General features: G+C 40.6%; 1 protein-coding gene across 1 annotated transcript in view; it reads left to right on the plus strand.

The window, feature by feature from the left end:
* Positions 1–630: 630 nt before the first annotated feature.
* The window catches only part of iars2 (isoleucyl-tRNA synthetase 2, mitochondrial), a 75,183-nt gene continuing 58,575 nt past the window's right edge, over positions 631–17,238 (plus strand). The window contains exons 1-12 of the mRNA XM_080200553.1: positions 631–903; positions 2,844–2,963; positions 3,194–3,353; positions 4,690–4,838; positions 4,917–4,966; positions 5,068–5,177; positions 6,154–6,235; positions 7,110–7,225; positions 8,148–8,317; positions 11,706–11,796; positions 13,863–14,014; positions 16,692–16,852. Coding sequence (XP_080056679.1) covers positions 652–903; positions 2,844–2,963; positions 3,194–3,353; positions 4,690–4,838; positions 4,917–4,966; positions 5,068–5,177; positions 6,154–6,235; positions 7,110–7,225; positions 8,148–8,317; positions 11,706–11,796; positions 13,863–14,014; positions 16,692–16,852 — 1,613 coding nt within the window. The 5' untranslated portion in view covers positions 631–651. The remainder of the gene's footprint in view (positions 904–2,843; positions 2,964–3,193; positions 3,354–4,689; positions 4,839–4,916; positions 4,967–5,067; positions 5,178–6,153; positions 6,236–7,109; positions 7,226–8,147; positions 8,318–11,705; positions 11,797–13,862; positions 14,015–16,691; positions 16,853–17,238) is intronic.

Below are 17,238 nucleotides of genomic sequence, written 5' to 3' on the forward strand. Positions count from 1 at the left end.
GGTCTACTATTGCTGCAATAAATAACTGAGCCACCAGGAAAATCCTGTTTCTCTCTCCACAGATGCTGCCGTTTTTCCATTTGTATTAAAGAAAATCCACATGGCCCACTAATAGAAAGTCTTTTAATAAAAGGTCTAATATTATACCTGGGGGAGGTATAATATGCTTAATAATGAATATGCTTTTAATGATTCTGTATATTTGATTTATTATTGTCACATATATTGGGAAACAGTGAAAAGTATTGTTTCTTGCGTGCTATATAGACAAAACATACTGTATATATTAGGTAGGGAGAGTTAGGAAAGGAAAGGGTGTAGAATAAAGTTGATTAATAAAATTACTGCATTGACTGATACTTGTAAAATTTTTATGCCATTCTGACTCTTCAGGAGTGAATTTTTTTTGTTCAGACACAGTCCAAAGCAAACAATTCCAGATATTTCCACTGATTTGCAAGTTAAGGTTTTGTTGGTGTTTGTGAGCTGAGTTGGGAGAGGGGGCTGCTGAGGGACTGGGAAAGCTGCGCTTTTGAAACGCGCCTTTTGAGCCCGGGCGGCCGCCGTTGCTGGAAGCCCTCCCCCCCCCCCCCGGAGTGGAAGCTGCCGGGTCCTGCCGCCCACCGGCGCTGCACCGACCCATTCGCCGCCATGATGCTGGCGCTTGGCGGCCGCTGCGGGCCCTCGCTGGCCGCTAAGTGGCGGGCAGCCGCCCCCGCGGCCTCCTCCTCCCTCGGTCGGTACCGGCTGTCGGTCGCCAGCCAGAGCTCGACCTCGAGCCCGAGCCCGAGCCCGAGCCAGGGGAAGAACAAGTTCCGCGAGACGGTGCTGCTGCCCCGCACCGACTTCCCGATGAGACCGAGCGGCCGGGAGCTGCTGGAGAAGGAGCTGCAGATCCAGAGGGTACGGCCGCGGGCAAGGCTGGGCTGGGGAGGGGACCCGGCCACTGGCCTTGCTGCTACCAGGGAGGGTGGGGATATCGCACAAAAAGACAGAAAATGCTGGAAAATCTCAGCAGGATGAGATTTTAAGGTCAACCTGACTGGAAACATCGGTTCTATTCTCTCTCCACAGATGCTGTCAGACCTGCTGAGGTTTTCCAGCATTTTGTGTTGATGTTTCAGATTCCAGCACCCACAGTATCTTATCTTAAATGGGTCCCGATGTTATTCGCAGTTTAAAGGGGCAGTGAGAAATCTCACAATCCCAGGTTAAGGTCCAACAGGTTTATTTAGAATCACGAGCTTTCGGAGTGCTGCCCCTTCATCAGGTGAGTCAGAAGGAGCAGCGCTCCGAAAGCTCGTGATTCTAAATAAACCTGTTGGAGCTTAACCTGGTGTTGTGAGACTCCTCACTGTGCCCACCCCAGTCCAACATTGGCATCGCCGCGTCAGAGTTAAAGGGAGACATGGATGGATGTGTCACAAGTCGTGTGAGAGTAATCTGGAGGAGAAACTGAGAAGGTGTGGGAGACTACTGCGGTAAACATTGTTGAAACCAGACTCCTCTTGTTCCTGCCTCTTGGTTTAAGTTTTTAAAGTTTATTTATTAGTGCCACAAGTAGGCTTACATCAACACTGCAATGAAGTTACTGTGAAAATCCCCTGGTTGCCACACTCCGGCACCTGTTTGGGTACACTGAGGGAGAATTTAGCATATCCAGTGCACCTAACCAGCACGTCTTTTGGGCTGTGGGAGAAAACTGGAGCACCTGGAGGAAACCCATGCAGACACGGAGAGACCATGCAGACTCTGCACGGACAGTGACACAAGCTGGGAATTGAGCCTGGTCCTTGGCGCTGTGAGGCAGTGGTGCTAACTACTGTGCCACCAGAGGAATCGATGAATTGGAGCAGAATTAGGCCCATCGCATCTGCTGAACTTTTCCAGCATTTTCTGTTTTGATATTCATCTGTTTATGTTGAGTTCCACATTTCCATCTATTCCCAATAACATCTGATTCCCTTGCCCAACAAGAATCTGTCTACCTCTGCCTTAAAAATATTCAATGCCCCTGCTTCCACTGCCTTCAGTGGCAGAGACTTCCAACTTTCGTATCTACTAGGGAGAAAGAAATGCTGTTCATCTTTATCTGAAAGGAGCAACACAGTGCCTGCCTGCAGTTCTGGACTCACCCACAAGACAAAACATCCTTCCCAAGTCACTTTGTCAAGACCATTCAGGTTATTAAAAACTTCAATCACTGTTCTAATTTCCAATGGGAACAAGCCTAGCCTACCTGAGCTATCCACATTAGGACAACCTGCTCCTTCCTGGTGTCAATCTAGTAAATCTCCTCTGGTGTATTTACATCCTTCCTTAAATAAGGAGACCAAAAATGCATACATTATTCAAGATGTGGTCTCACCAACACCCTGCCAATCTGCCTAACCCACACATCTTTGGACTGTGGGAGGTAACTGGAGCACCCTGAGGAAACCCATGCTGTCATGAGGAGAATGTGCAAACTCCACACCGACCTTGACACAAGCCAGGAATTGAACCCAGGTCCCTGGAGCTGTGAAGCAGCAGTGCTAACCACAGTACTACCATGCTGCCAGTCGTGTAATAGCAAGTTGCGCATTCAATTTCTATTATTTATACAGATGTAGGAACTGTAATGGAAAGACCTAAATTAGGATTGAATTATGTCTATATACGAAGTCAATTGTCTTGTCCACGTGAAGAAATGCTTAATCTTTGCTGTTTGATATGTAATTAATTGACTACTCGTGAAAAGTATGCAGAGTAATGAATTTCTTTGGTCATGTATAACCTTAATACTCCTTATTTTGAGTTTGTGAACTGTTGAAATCTTGATTCAATAGTTTTTTTCCTTACAGGAATGTGGTTTCTCAGAGTTGTATTCTTGGCAAAGAAACAGGAAGGGAAAGGATTTTTGTGTTCACGATGGACCACCTTATGCTAATGGTAACCCTCATGTTGGTCATGCCTTGAATAAAGTAAGTTCTTTTCAGTGCTCATTAAATGCATATGTTAATTTTGACAATTTCCCTTGAAAGGGAAGTGTAAATTGACCACAGTACATAACTTAGCCTCAATGTTACAAATCATAATTTGACTATGTATTGTCCCTGATGGTGTAATTTTAAAAAAACTTACTTAAAGAAAAATATGCCCGTCTCGTCTTATTCTATGACTTAGCATTATTTTTTGATTTTCCTAACTGCAGATACTGAAGGACATTACAAATAGGTTTCAGGTGATGAGAGGTTCCAGAGTTCACTTTGTACCAGGTTGGGATTGTCATGGATTACCAATTGAGCTTAGAGCACTGGCAGAATTTGGCGAAGAAACTAAAACATTTTCTCCAATGGAAATCAGACAAAAAGGTAATTTTCTTCATGATGCCAATTGGTCAACATCGGCTAATTCTTTTACCTCAATACTGTATTGTATGCCATTAGAACTGCATATTTTGTAACAATGTTAACGTAGTACCCACCCTGTAAAACTAACTTGAATCGTGGACAGCTTTTGCAGTGTCTGTATGTTTTGTCTTCATCACACATACTGTTTGGAGGGTTTTTCAATTTTACCCTAAAAAATTTCTAATGCATTGACTTTCCCTTTATTGACTCAAAGATTTGTTAAACACAAAAATCATTGTTTTTTGTTACATACTCATGATAGGTGAGGGTGAAAGAACTGATGTGAAGGAGTGCAAAACTTCTGACTTGCCTGTAGCTCCCTTTAAATTTCTTGCCAGCTTTCCTCTTCTTTATCAAGGTATTGAATCCTTCCATGATATAGTTCAAGAAGTATGGTAGGACGTGACCTGGTATTTTGTCCATGTGTAAAACTTGAATATTACTGTCGCTGGCTATTGCATCTGCAATGTTAGCAGAGTCAAGCCCAATGCTTTCCCCATTGACATGCACGTATGTGCCTCCAGCAGAATTCTCTGAATAGTGATCAGAAGCATGAACTCTCCTTTCCATCAGCCTTGAACCCAGATCTAACCTCAAACCTCAGTGGAGGCGACAGTCAGCAATGTCCCCTTTTTGCTGATCTGCATGGCTTTAATCATTTTTTGTTGGCCCTTTAAGTAAGTCCTAATGCAGAAATGTTTGATTCATGATACAACATGTAAATTGTCAGTTGAGTGTCATGAGTAAAGTGATTGAGAAGCTTTTGTCAGTTCTGAAAACAAAAATTATGCCCTGAACTGGTATTAGTTTGAAAGTAAAGTTGGTTTTAATTCTATCAGTTTGTATATTTCATCAGCAATTATGCTTATGGTAATAATGCAGGTAAGGAAATGTAGAAACGGAGGTGTTGGTGTAGAATTGGACCTGTCGCAAAGTAGAAGCTGGACTTAATAAAAAGTTACACTGTGTTTTTTTTCCAACATTCCTTCAGCAATCTTTAAGTAACAAAAATTCTGATTTGGCTTAATTAAGTACAAGAGCTTTGAGGTATCATTGTTAGAGCAATAGCATTGTGCATCCTCATCACTGCAAAATTAACATAGCTTTTTCTGTGATGGATGGTAAAAATTAAAGTTTAAGTGCGTTCACCCTTTCAGCTCTACTGATAAAAGGTGGTGCCCCTCCTGTTCCATCATCTCAGTATTGAAGTTATAAATTTGACACCCACAGGAGTGCAGCACAGTTAACCGACACAAGATTGTACATTAACATGTTTTATACAATTTTTGTCTTCTAGCCAAAGAATTTGCCAAAAAAGCAATTGAACGCCAACGAGCAGCATTCATTCGATGGGGAGTGATGGCAGATTGGGATAAATGTTATTACACTTATGACAAACAATATGAAGCCAAACAGTTAAGAGTGTTCCACAAAATGTTTGATAAGGTATTTGATTCTCCTTGTCAGATTCACATATTGCCCAACGCTTGATAATTTGTTAATTTTACTTCTCTTTGCCTTAAGGGTTATATTTATCAAGACTACAAACCTGTATTTTGGTCCCCTTCCACAAGGTTTGTCATTTATTTCATTGGAATTGGAAGCCATGTTGAATTTGAAATTGTCTCTCTCTCTTGTTAAAATGGTTGCTAAAGTTTACCATTTATCTGTGCAGAACAGCCCTGGCTGAAGCTGAACTTGAATACAATCAACAGCACATTAGTCGATCAGTATATGTCAAGTTTCCTCTTGTAAAACCTCCTTCCACATTGACTTTGCCAACAGGTAGAGTTACAGATCTATTAGTGTTGAATTTAAAATTTTGATTCAGGTACAATATTGTGACACAACTTATTGAAGCACCATGTGTTAGTTTTGGGGGAAAATGTAGATAGAAGGGTGAATGTTGTTGGGTAACTGCTTTAATGGACGCTTATTGCCTTAAGTATAAAGGAATATTTATATATGGATTAAATATTTGTCATTTCCAATGTCAATGAATGATTAGCCTGACAACATTCAATTGTCCAGGCTAATGCTGAAAAAACAACCTGATAGTTGTTGCAAGACTGAAGGGACCTGTCAAAGTCTAAAATCTGCACCTCCAACTGGTTAATTTAAGATCATTTTTAATGGGACTAAGTAACCAGTTGATCTCCTTTTGGTCAATGGAAGAGTGCTGAAATTGTGCATTGTGTCACTTAACTTGGGGGGGAAATGGTCAACCAGGACCCCTCTCCTGATAACTATCTGTCAAGCCCTGTCATGGATATTAGATATGATCAAAAAACTAGGTTGACTGCTAAGGACTTGCACAGCTAAAAAGAGCATTGATGTTCTCGCTTTGAACTCATACTTGACAAATGGCCAGTTGAGTGAGGTGCATAATGCCTGCCAGCCCTAAAAACATATTTTCCTCTCTTCCTGAAACTTAGCACCGACCATGAGTTACTATGTTTCAGAAGAGGAAAGGTTGGGAAAGAAAAGGTTATCTTGCGATAGGCTTACAAGATTCACTCAAAAAACCTTTTTTTAAGTAAAGCATCTGTTAATGTCTTAATTTTTTCTGAAGACAAGAGGCTAGCTTTGTTCATAGCTTTGAAGAATAATGGAATCCATTTGATAAATTAATATCCGAAAAATGCTTTTATCAGTGGGAAATGTAATATTTAACCGATAATTATGATGTATTTGCAACATGGATATTGGGTGATGAAAAATGTTTTTCTTTTTGTTGTCAAAGAATTATTTTATCTTGCAGGTGATGCAAATGCATTGATCTGGACAACCCAGCCTTGGACAATTCCAGCCAATCAAGCAGTTTGTTACATGCCAAATGCCCAGTAAGTTCCACTGTTATTTATGACTCACACATTCATCTTTTAATATGGACACAGTCACATTTTGTGACAGAACTAAACAATCACAGTGTGGTTTGCCTCTGATTCCAGCCAGGAACTGTCGACAATCTAATCAAAGTTTACTAACCAAACAACAATTACGTTCAAAACAATCGCTGTGAAGGGGATTTTCACAGTAATTTCATTGCAGTGTTAATGTAAGCCCACTTGTGACACTAATAAATAAACTTTTTAATCTGAGCCACTACATACAGAGCACCAATTTGACTTTTAGATACTTTAGCAGAAAAAAAAGGCATCCTGTTCCATGGTATAACACTAATTTAAATAGAAAATCTTGTTAAAATGTATATGCCACAACAAATGGAATATTTGAATAAAGTGCACTTACACCTCCAGAAATTTTTATCACCAAGTATTAATTAGTTTTTTTACACAGGAGAACTTAAAGCCCTAAAATCTTTCTGAATTTCATGGAATTGAGCAGTTGCTTCAGGTGTACTAAAATTAAAGACAACTATAAACATCCCAATACTGTCTTTAGTTTTGAGGACGTGTGATTGCTCTATTGAAAGAATAGTTTTTCCTTGCAACTTGAACATGCACAATTTCAATACATGGCTGTTTTCTTCTCTCAACTTGATAAACACACAACCAGTTTTTAATTTGATACAGTTTATGTTGAAAGGTTAGCTTTTATTATCACAGCCCAGATTAAAATACAAATTACCTGCCTATTTCAAAGACATTGAAGAATGTTCAAACTCTTGTTTTATCTTGGTGAAATTGTTTAAAATAAAAGATCTGGGTTGGAAAAGCTGGATAAATTTCTAATCATTGTTGTATCTGAACGCAGGTATTCTCTAGTGAAGTGCTTAAACACAGAGGAGCTCTACCTTCTGGGTACAGATTGTGTAGAGTCCATAGCAGCTATCCTGGGTACACAGTTTGAAGTTCTTCAGACAGTCACAGGTAAGAGATTTGAAAGTAAATTTATTCAGAGTTTTTCTTTTCTTCATTGAAGATTGTAGCCCTTCATAATGCAGTGTTATAAATTTTATTCCATCTCCAGTTTTTTTTCCTTTTGTATCTCTGCCCTGAAAGTGGGAACTATTATAGAGCTATGCTTCCAAATGCAAGAATATTCCTTTTGGACTATGTCCAGCTAATAATTTTACTGTTATTTGCCTTGACGGTGAGTTTGTTAAGAAATCACTTGAGAAGTTTCGAGTCAACCCTGAACTCTGCATATAACTATTTTCAGCTGGCCTTCAGCAGAGAATGTGGTGGAATCGTTTTCCTCCTAACTTATCCCTGAGATGCTGAGATCAATTGTCATCGAGACTGAGTAGACTCGGACTATACTCATTGGAACTTAGAAAAATGAGGGAGGATCTTATAGAAACATATAAGATTATGAAGGGAATAAATAAGATAGAAACAGGGAATTTGTTTCCACTGGCAGGTGAAACCAGAACTAGGGGGCATAGCCTCAAAGTAAGGGGGAGCAGATTTAGGACCGAGTTGAGGAGGAACTTCTTCACCCGAAGGGTTGTAAATCTGTGGAATTCCCTGCCTAATGAAGCAGTTGAGGCTATCTCATTTAATGTTTTTAAGGCAAAGATAGATTTTGAACAGTAAAGGAATTAAAGGTTATGGTGAGCGGGCAGGTAAGTGGAGCTGAGTCTGAAAAAAGATCAGCCATGATCTTGTTGAATGGTGGAGCAGGCTCGAAGGCCAAATGGCCTACTCCTGTTCCTAATTCTTATGTTCTTTTGTAATTAGCTGTTACTGAGTAACTTTGCAGAATGGCTTTCATTTTAGGGGTTTTCAATAGTTTTTAAATACCATCATAACTCTAAGTTCATTTTCACTATTATTTCTCCTTTTGTAGGTAGAGATTTAGAAGGTGCAGTTTGTTGCCATCCCACAATTCCTGGAAGAGAATCCCAGCTTTTGCCTGCTAATCATGTGACAATGGTTAAAGGGACAGGATTGGTCCATACAGCCCCAGCTCATGGAATGGAGGATTATGGTGTTGCTTCACACCACAAACTCTCTGTGGTAAGTTACAGATCTAATATGGACACAGAATTCAAATATAAAACCAGGACAAGTATGGCAGGTCAAATTATGTCCTCCTGTACTGTATGATTCTGATGTGGAGATGCTGGCATTGGATTGGGGTAAACACAGTAAGGAGTCTCACAACAGCAGGTTAAAGTCCAACAGGTTTATTTAGTAGCATAAGCCATTACCTTTTGGAGCGCTGCTCCTTCATCAGGTAAGTGGGAGTTGTGTTCACAAACAGGGCATATAAAAACAAACTCAATTTACAAAATAATGGTCGGAATGCGAATCTTTATAAGTAATCAAGTTTTAAAGGTACAGACAATGTGAGTGGAGAGAGGGTTAAGCACAGGTTAAAGAGATATGTATTGTCTCCAGCCAGAACAGTTAGTGAGATTTTGCAAGCTCAGGCAAGTCATAAGAACATAAGAAATAGGAGCAGGAGTAGGCCATCTAGCCCTTCGAGCCTGCCCCGCCATTCAATAAGATCATGGCTGATCTGTCGCTGCTCAGTTCCACTTTCCCGCCCTCTCCCCATAACCCTTAATCCCCTCTCTTATCAAAAACCCATCAACCCGCGTCTTAAAAATATTTAGCGAGGCAGCCTCCACCACTTCAACGGGCAGAGAATTCCAGAGATTCACCACCCTTTGAGTGAAGAAGTTCCTCCTCAACTCCGTTCTAAACCGCCCCCCTTTTTATCTTGAGGCTGTGCCCCCTAGTCCTACTGTCTTTTTTGAGCGGGAAGAGTCTCTCCACCTCTATCCTATCCATCCCATTCATCATCTTATACGTCTCAATGAGATCTCCCCTCATTCTTCTAAACTGTAACGAGTACAAGCCCAGTTTATTCAGCCTCTCCTCATAGCTCAACCCCCTCAACTCCGGTATCAGCCTAGTAAACCTCCTCTGCACTCCCTCCAAGGCCAAAATATCTTTGCGCAGGTGCAGCGCCCAAAACTGCCCACAGTACTCCAGCTGCGGCCTCACCAATGCCCTATACAGCTGCAGCAAGACCTCCCTACTTTTATATTCAATCCCCCTCGCTATGAAGGCCAGCATCCCATTTGCCTTCCTGACCACCTGCTGCACCTGCAAGCTGGGTTTTTGCGACTCATGCACAAGGACCCCGAGGTCCCTCTGCACCGTCGCCTGCTGCAGTTTTTCGCCCCGTAAGTAATAGTCCTTCCTACCATTCTTCCTACCAAAGTGGACCACCTCACACTTGCCAACATTAAATTCCATTTGCCATTTCCTGGCCCATTCGCCCAGCCTATCTAGATCCTTCTGCAGACTCTCCACACCCTCCGCACAATTTGCTGTTCCCCCAATCTTGGTGTCATCAGCAAATTTCGACACCCTACACTCGGTTCCCTCCTCCAGATCATCTATATAAATGGTAAAAAGCTGAGGCCCCAGCACCGACCCCTGGGGCACTCCACTAGTCACCATCCGCCAATCCGAATAGCACCCGTTGACCCCCACTCTCTGCCTCCTATTTGACAACCAATCCTCTATCCACGCTAACACCCTACCCCCAACTCCATGTCCCTCGACCTTCTGCAATAACCTCTTGTGAGGTACTTTGTCAAACGCCTTCTGAAAATCTAGAAAGACCACATCCACCAGCTCTCCTCTATCCACCGCCCTAGACACATCCTCATAGAACTCCAGTAAATTTGTCAGACACGACTTCCCTTTAATGAAACCGTGCTGCGTCTGCTCTATCAAGCAATTCCCTTCAAGATGCCTTGCAATTTCCTCCTTAATGACGGATTCTAACATTTTACCTACCACAGACGTTAAACTAACTGGCCTATAATTCCCCGCCTTTTGCCTGGCACCTTTCTTAAACAACGGCGTAACATTAGCCGTTTTCCAATCATCCAGCACTTCCCCGGAATCCAGCGACGTCTGGAAAAGAACCACCAAGGCATCCACTATCACCTCCGCCATTTCTTTCAGAACCCTCGGATGCATTCCATCCGGTCCTGGGGACTTGTCCACAATCAGCCCCCTCCAGTCTGTCGAGCAAAGGGGGTTACAGATAATGTGACATGAACCCAAGATCCCGGTTGAGGCCATCCTTGTGTGCGGAACTTGGCTATCAGTCTGCTCAGCAACTCTGCATTGTCATGTGTTGTGATGGTCGCCTTCATGACACACAACAACGCAGAATTGCTGAGCAGAAACTGATAGCCAAGTTCCGCGCACATGAGAACGGCCTCAACCGGGATCTTGGGTTCATGTCACACTATCTGTAACCCCATAACTTGCCTGAGCTTGCAAAATCTCACTAGCTGTCCTAGCTGGAGACAATACACGTCTCCTTAACCTGTGCTTAACTCTTTCTCCACTCACGTTGTCTGTACCTTTAAGACTTGATTACCTCTGAAGACTCGCATTCCAACCATTATCTTGTAAATTGAGTTTGTGTCTTTATGTGCCCTATTTGTGAACACAACTCCCACTTATCTGATGAAGGAGCAGCGCTCCAAAAGCTAGTGGCTTGTACTACCAAATAAACCTGTTGGACTTTAACCGGGTTTTGTGAAACTTTTTACTCTGTATGATTCTACCATTAACAATGCATTCAATAAAGTTAACAACTTGTAGTTATGTAGAGTCAGTGTAGTTCGGTGAGTGATGGGTGATTGGGTTGGAGTGCGTTAGAAGGAAGTCTTGGCCTTGTGCTCATGGCTGATCTCCAACCTAACTTTTATCTATTTTATGCCCCATATTTCTTGATAAATGTGCTGGACAAAGATCAGTCAATTTCAGATTTAAAATTTACAATTGATCTTGCACAGATTTCCTATCAGTGGAAGAAGATTCCAAACTAGTACCGCCTTGTGGGTAGAAGTGTTTTCTAATTTAATTCCTGAAAGGTCTGGAGCTAATTTTTAGACTTTGTTCCTTGTCCTGTACTCCCCAGACGGTGGAAATCATTTCACACCACTTTTTGGATAAGCTGAAGCTTGTGAAGGGTGGAAGGTGGGAGACTAGCTAGGAAAGTATTTGGAGTCTGGAGGTAACAAAAGCACAAATGAGGGTTTCAGCCCCAAGTAGTTTGAGGCAGGGGTGGAGACAGTGATTGGATGGATCTGAAATTAGTTGGTCTTTGTGATTGAGAAAAGTATGCGGCCAGAAATCAGTTCAGATTCACATGGGACTTAGAGATGGTGAACATTCTGCTTTCGCTTCATGCAGTGACCTGGGGGAGTGTTGAAGTTTGTATCCCAGGAGTAGCGTTCGTGGCAGGTATTCAAAAAAAAGGCTTCAGTCTTTCCAGTGTTTGATTGGTGGAAATTGTGCTGCTCTAGATGATATACTGTATTCACAACTGGTACAATTTTAATTAGTTTGATCTGCGCTGTTTTAGGATTGTTTAGTGGATGAAGATGGCCTTTTCACTGAAGCAGCTGGATTCGAGCTTCAAAACAAGTATGTCCTTAATGAAGGAAATGAAACAGGTTGGTATTATCACTTCTTATGTTGCAGAATGTTTAGGAAATGTTGCTCTGCCTGCTTTTTCAATGGATTATTAGGTTTGAGGATAAACTAGAGAGACCAGGAGGGTTGCATCATTAATTCTTGCTTTGTGCTGAGTTGTCTGAACGCTATTAGATTGGTGGAGGGAGCAATAATGTGAACTTAATATTCTTTGTTCAGGGGAAATTCATCTAGGATTTCTGCTTCTGATGGCTCTGCAGGGAGTCCTGTTATATAGCACCTTTCAAAACATCAGAATGTCCTAATTGTGCTTCACAACTAATGAAATGCTTCTGAAGTGTAGTCATGTGGGTATTAGGTGAGGAAACTGGAGCAAATGGTTCCAGCCCCAACTATCATCCTTCACCTATCCTGTTGGTTCTTGTTATCAAGGTTTACTTTATGAAAATAGCCATTTGGGTGAGATAATGGAGGTTACCTGGCAACCATAAAGTATAATCCAGGAAGAAATAAAATCTGCGAGAGTAGAAAAGGGAAAATTAGTGTAGAAAACAAAAACAAAGTTCATAATTCTCTTGATTATGTTCTCTTAAATATTTTTCTCAATTAAAGGCATTTCTAAATTTTATTTTTTCATTGCTTTTTTAAAGTTTATTTATTAATCACAAGTAAGGCTTACATTAACACTGTAATGAAGTTACTGTGACATCCCCCTAGTAGCCACATTTTGGGTCAATGCACTTAATCAGCATGTCTTTCAGACTGTGGGAGGAAACCGGAGCACCCAAAGGAAACCCACGGAGACACAGAGAGAACGTGCAAACTCCGCACAGTGACCCAAGCCAGGAATCAAACCCAGGTCCCTGGCGCTGTGAAGCAGCAGTGCTAACCACTGTGCCACTATGCTGCATCAACCATTTACTGTTTCCAGCTTGAGCAAGTCAGTTGATAGTGATATTTAGCTGAATGGCGTTCAGGTTTTATTCAGAACAATCTATTATTGTCTTTTTCTCCTTTAAGGAGATACTCAGCCTGTGCTTGATTCCTTCTTTGGCATAATTGAGATTGCAAATGCTGTTAAGGAATTGTATATATTTATCCTGGTACTGTAAAGCACATTGGAACATCAACTAGCGTACACTAAGTACCTCAGATATTGATCATTTGTGACATCTGATGTAATTTTAGGAACCAGCTGAACAATGTTGACTCTCCACGATGCATTAGTGATAAACAGCAGGTAGATGTTGCAAACAGTTCAGCTCTTGAAAACAATTGAAGCCTATAATCAAGCAAATGTATGCTCAGTTTGAAACAATTGATTGTATACTGTGATTGTATACTTGCAGTTGAGCTGGAATGTACAATTTTATGATGAAACTGAGAGTTGAATTAGTACATCGTTGCTTTTTGATGTTATATGGAGTCATAGAGATATGCACGGAAATGGCCCCTTCGATCTCACTTGTCCATGACAGTCAGTTTTCCTAAACTGAACTAGTCCCGTTTGCCTGCAATCGGCCCTATCCCTCTAAATCTTTCCCATCCTTGTACCTGTCCAAATATATTTTAAATGTTGTAATTGTACCCACTACTACCAGCTCATTCTATATACGTACCACCCTCTGTGTGGAAAATGTTGACCTTCAGGTCCCTTTTAAACCTACCTCCCTCCCCCTCACTTTAAACCAATGCCCTCTAGTTTTAGACTCCCCCACCTGGGGAAAAGACCTTGGCTATTCACTTTATCTGTGTGTCTCATGATTTTATAAGCCTCTATAAGGTCACGCCTCATCCTCTTACACTCCAGGGGAAAAAGTCCCAGCCTATCCAGCCTCTCCTCATAACTCAAACCCTCAAAACAGTTGTGGATTTTAGATTCCAGTGAGATGTACTACGTCCTCCTATGGATGAAAGAGCAGTTACAGAGTTCTGTCTCTGTTGCTTTGAATCAGCAGTTATTTCATGTCAAAAAGAGTGTCATTGCAGTTATTAGCATGGTAATTGGCAATTTTAGACTTGCCTCACGTGAGTTACAATGTCTACAGTTTTTAATGGATTGTAATTTTCTTCTCAACTTCATTAGTCATCCAAATGCTGCATGGGGCAAACATGTTATTGAAAGAGGTGGAAGTAAAACATAGTTATCCATATGACTGGAGGACTAAGAAGCCAGTCATAATACGATCCAGCAAGCAGTGGTTCATCGATACTGCAAGCATCAAGGACAGAGCCCAGGTAAAATCTTTATTTGTGGGACTCGTTCACTGTAATAGAAAACTTAAATGATCAGTTTTTGTAATTTTGTAGCTTGACATCTTGTTAGTGTTCCATTTATCAAACATTCTTGGCATCTTTGTAGACATGGTCCTTTTGCACATTATCAGCAATTGTTCCTTTTTCTGCTCTAAATTTGCACAATCTTCCTATCCTTTAGCATAGTTTAAAAATTACTGATGCTGCAATTAGACTGCTTTCCAAATTTCCCCACCTTCTCTCTTGAAAATAATGCAAGATAAAGACCAAAATTGTACATTGGAGGAAAAAAAAGGCTAATTTTAAAAGACAAGAACGGAATGGTGGAAAATAAAATGGAAACATTTACTACCAGTAAAACACAAATTAGTGGGTAACGTTTAAAACTGATCCATAGAATCCAGAAGACGCATATTCGACTGAAGTGCAAAAACAAAGTCGTGCCACGCCATGGTTAGATAAAGAAAAAATGAGGCTAAATTGAAGTTTAAGAGAAAAGCATGCATGAAGTGTAGCGTGGAGGATGACAGAAGGGAAAATGGTAGGAAAGAAGCCAGGAGAAATTGTAAAAATTAAGTTATCAAAGCATGTGAAAATAAATGAAATAAAAATTGGGAGAGAGACACTTTGAGATATACATAATAAACCCTCTGGTCGTAGCGAAATGACTGAACTATTAAGTAATTGCTTCTATATTTACAGGAAAGCATATGATGAACATGACATTAAAAGTGGAAATCAGAAAAGATGCATAGGTTTTTATTGATTTCATCCTTTTCGATCTTAATGAATGCATCAGACTTGGGGCGAACAGAGTCAGTGGTCTGGATGGATTGCATCAGCATATGTAAAAAGTGGTTAGGGAAGAAATAGCAGTAGCACCGTAGCGTACATATAGAAATCATCAGAAGTAGGAACACTGCCACAGAACTGATGGAGCGTGAATAGCATTGTTATTATTTAAGGAGAAGCTAGATAAAAGCTTGAGGAAAAGAGAAATATAAAGATATATGGAAAAGGGTGGGAGGAGGCTCATGGAACATAAACCTTAGAGTGGGAATGCTGGACTGAATGACCTATTTCTCAGCCGTAAATACTTTTAATACTTTGAAGATGATGACTTGTGCTGCTGAATATTTAGTTGGGGATCAGCTGCTCATCTGAGTGCCTGTTCATTAACTAAGACTAAACAGAGAGATGGAATGAATGATGTCCTCCTGTGCTGTACCAGATCTATGATCTACCAGGCAGTCTTGAAACATATATCGTATCTATGTCTAATATTTGTATTTGCATTTTATACTTGTGAATGCTGTTATATTAGAATTAACCAAAGGTTCCTTTTTTTTTTGCTTACTGATATTGTGATGATCTGTTGTGTCTTGAACTCGTCATTGTACAGTTCATATGTTGGCTTATCTTGACCTGTGCAAAGTTTCTATAACATTAGGAATCTTTAATTATCAAATTTGAAGGATGTATTTTTGTTTGGAAGTCAAATATATTGTGCACATTAGTGGATAAACAAGTACCAGTTTGGGCCATTGCAGTAACTCTGTTGTGCCACAGGAGTGTGCCATTGCCTAGGTCAAATATATTCTATTAAAATGTGGTCAAAAATTAATGTGTGGCACATCAGATGTGCTTTTTATCTATTTTGCTATGTATTTGCTAAAGGTTTTTTTAATTATTAGGAGTAATGGTTGAAATAGAGCAATAGAAAATGCTGCTAATAATAAAAACAGAAAATGCTGGAAATACTCAGCAGGTCAGACGGCGTCTGTGGAGGAGAACAGAGTTTGGCATCTGATCCAATGCAGCACCCTCTAGGCATCTGTGAAACAGCTGGGCTCTTCAGTCTTTTGGATCGAAGATTATCACTGAGACATGTAGAATATAAAACAGGACATATTAAATTAAATTTAAATCAGTACATAAAGTCAAATAAAGATTTGGAATGACAATGAGACTGAGAGAGATAAAAGGGAAAAGTAAAAAAAAAAATTCTCTAACACTACTTAACTTTGCAGGAAATAGTCCGTATTTATAAAAGTAAGTTTTGAAGGCCAGAGAGTTTAGTTGTAATTATCAATTATATAGTATTAAGACATCACTCACTGTTGAATGCATCAACCTGTGACTTTTTCTGCTGCCTTTCTTTGCCTTTTTCATGGGATATCAGCATCTGGCAAGGCCACAATTTGTTACCCATCCCTAATTGCACCTGAGAAGGTGGTTTTGAGAATTTTCTTGAATTGTGGGGCAAGTACATCCACAATACTGCTGGGAAGGGAGTTCCCCTATCCCACAACAGGGAAGGGATGGCAATATAGTTTGGTGGAGAGCAAGAACCCCAAGTGCAGGCTTGGCATTGTTTTCAGCTCTGAGACTATTGACAAAGATGCGACAGTGCACCCTGTGGGGAGGCACTGTTAGCTTCACCGCTTTTACCTATTGCAAAGTCCAGACCAATATTTTTGAAGCAAATGAAGAATACTCAATTGCTGGTATCTGTGAGGAAAAAATATATACAGTTTGAATTGAAGATCGTGCTTAACATTTACTCTGCTTCATTTGTTTACTTTTTCAGTGATTTAAGCCATTAGCAGTTTTACCAGCTGTGCGTGGTACTAGAATAACTTTTGTTCTTTTGCCTTAGGAATTGCTGAAGAAGGTACAAGTTATTCCACAATCAGCAATGAACAGCATGCTTGCCATGTTGGACAGACGGACATACTGGTGCATTTCAAGGCAGAGGTGTTGGGGAGTACCCATCCCAGTTTTCTATCACAAAGAAACTGCAGAACCACTCATTAACAAGTAAGGTACTTTCAAAATTATGAGGTGTATTTCTATGCCAGCTTGCGGTAATTGATAAAATAGGAATGTGACCTTTTGTACTTGTTTGCCTTGCTGATTAGAATTTCACTGCAGTTCCCTCAGTTCTGGTCACAATTCTATCCACCTGCTGTTTCCATTTGTTTCTTGGATGTAACCAGCAGTGGTTTGTGAGAGTTGCATTTTTAGATGCAATTTAATGAGTGAAGGGATCAAACAAATGTGTGTGATGTTCTGAATTTATGTAATTATTTAAAGAACAAAACATATGAACAAATCTCTGTACACCATGGGGAACCCAAAATGAAACTTGTAATCTCAAGTTTGGATACAAAATTGGCTGAATAATAGGAAGCACAGAGTAATGG

This window comes from Carcharhinus amblyrhynchos, chromosome 12, assembly GCF_965287045.1.
Source record: "Carcharhinus amblyrhynchos chromosome 12, sCarAmb.v2.hapA, whole genome shotgun sequence".
Lineage (NCBI taxonomy): Eukaryota > Metazoa > Chordata > Chondrichthyes > Carcharhiniformes > Carcharhinidae > Carcharhinus > Carcharhinus amblyrhynchos.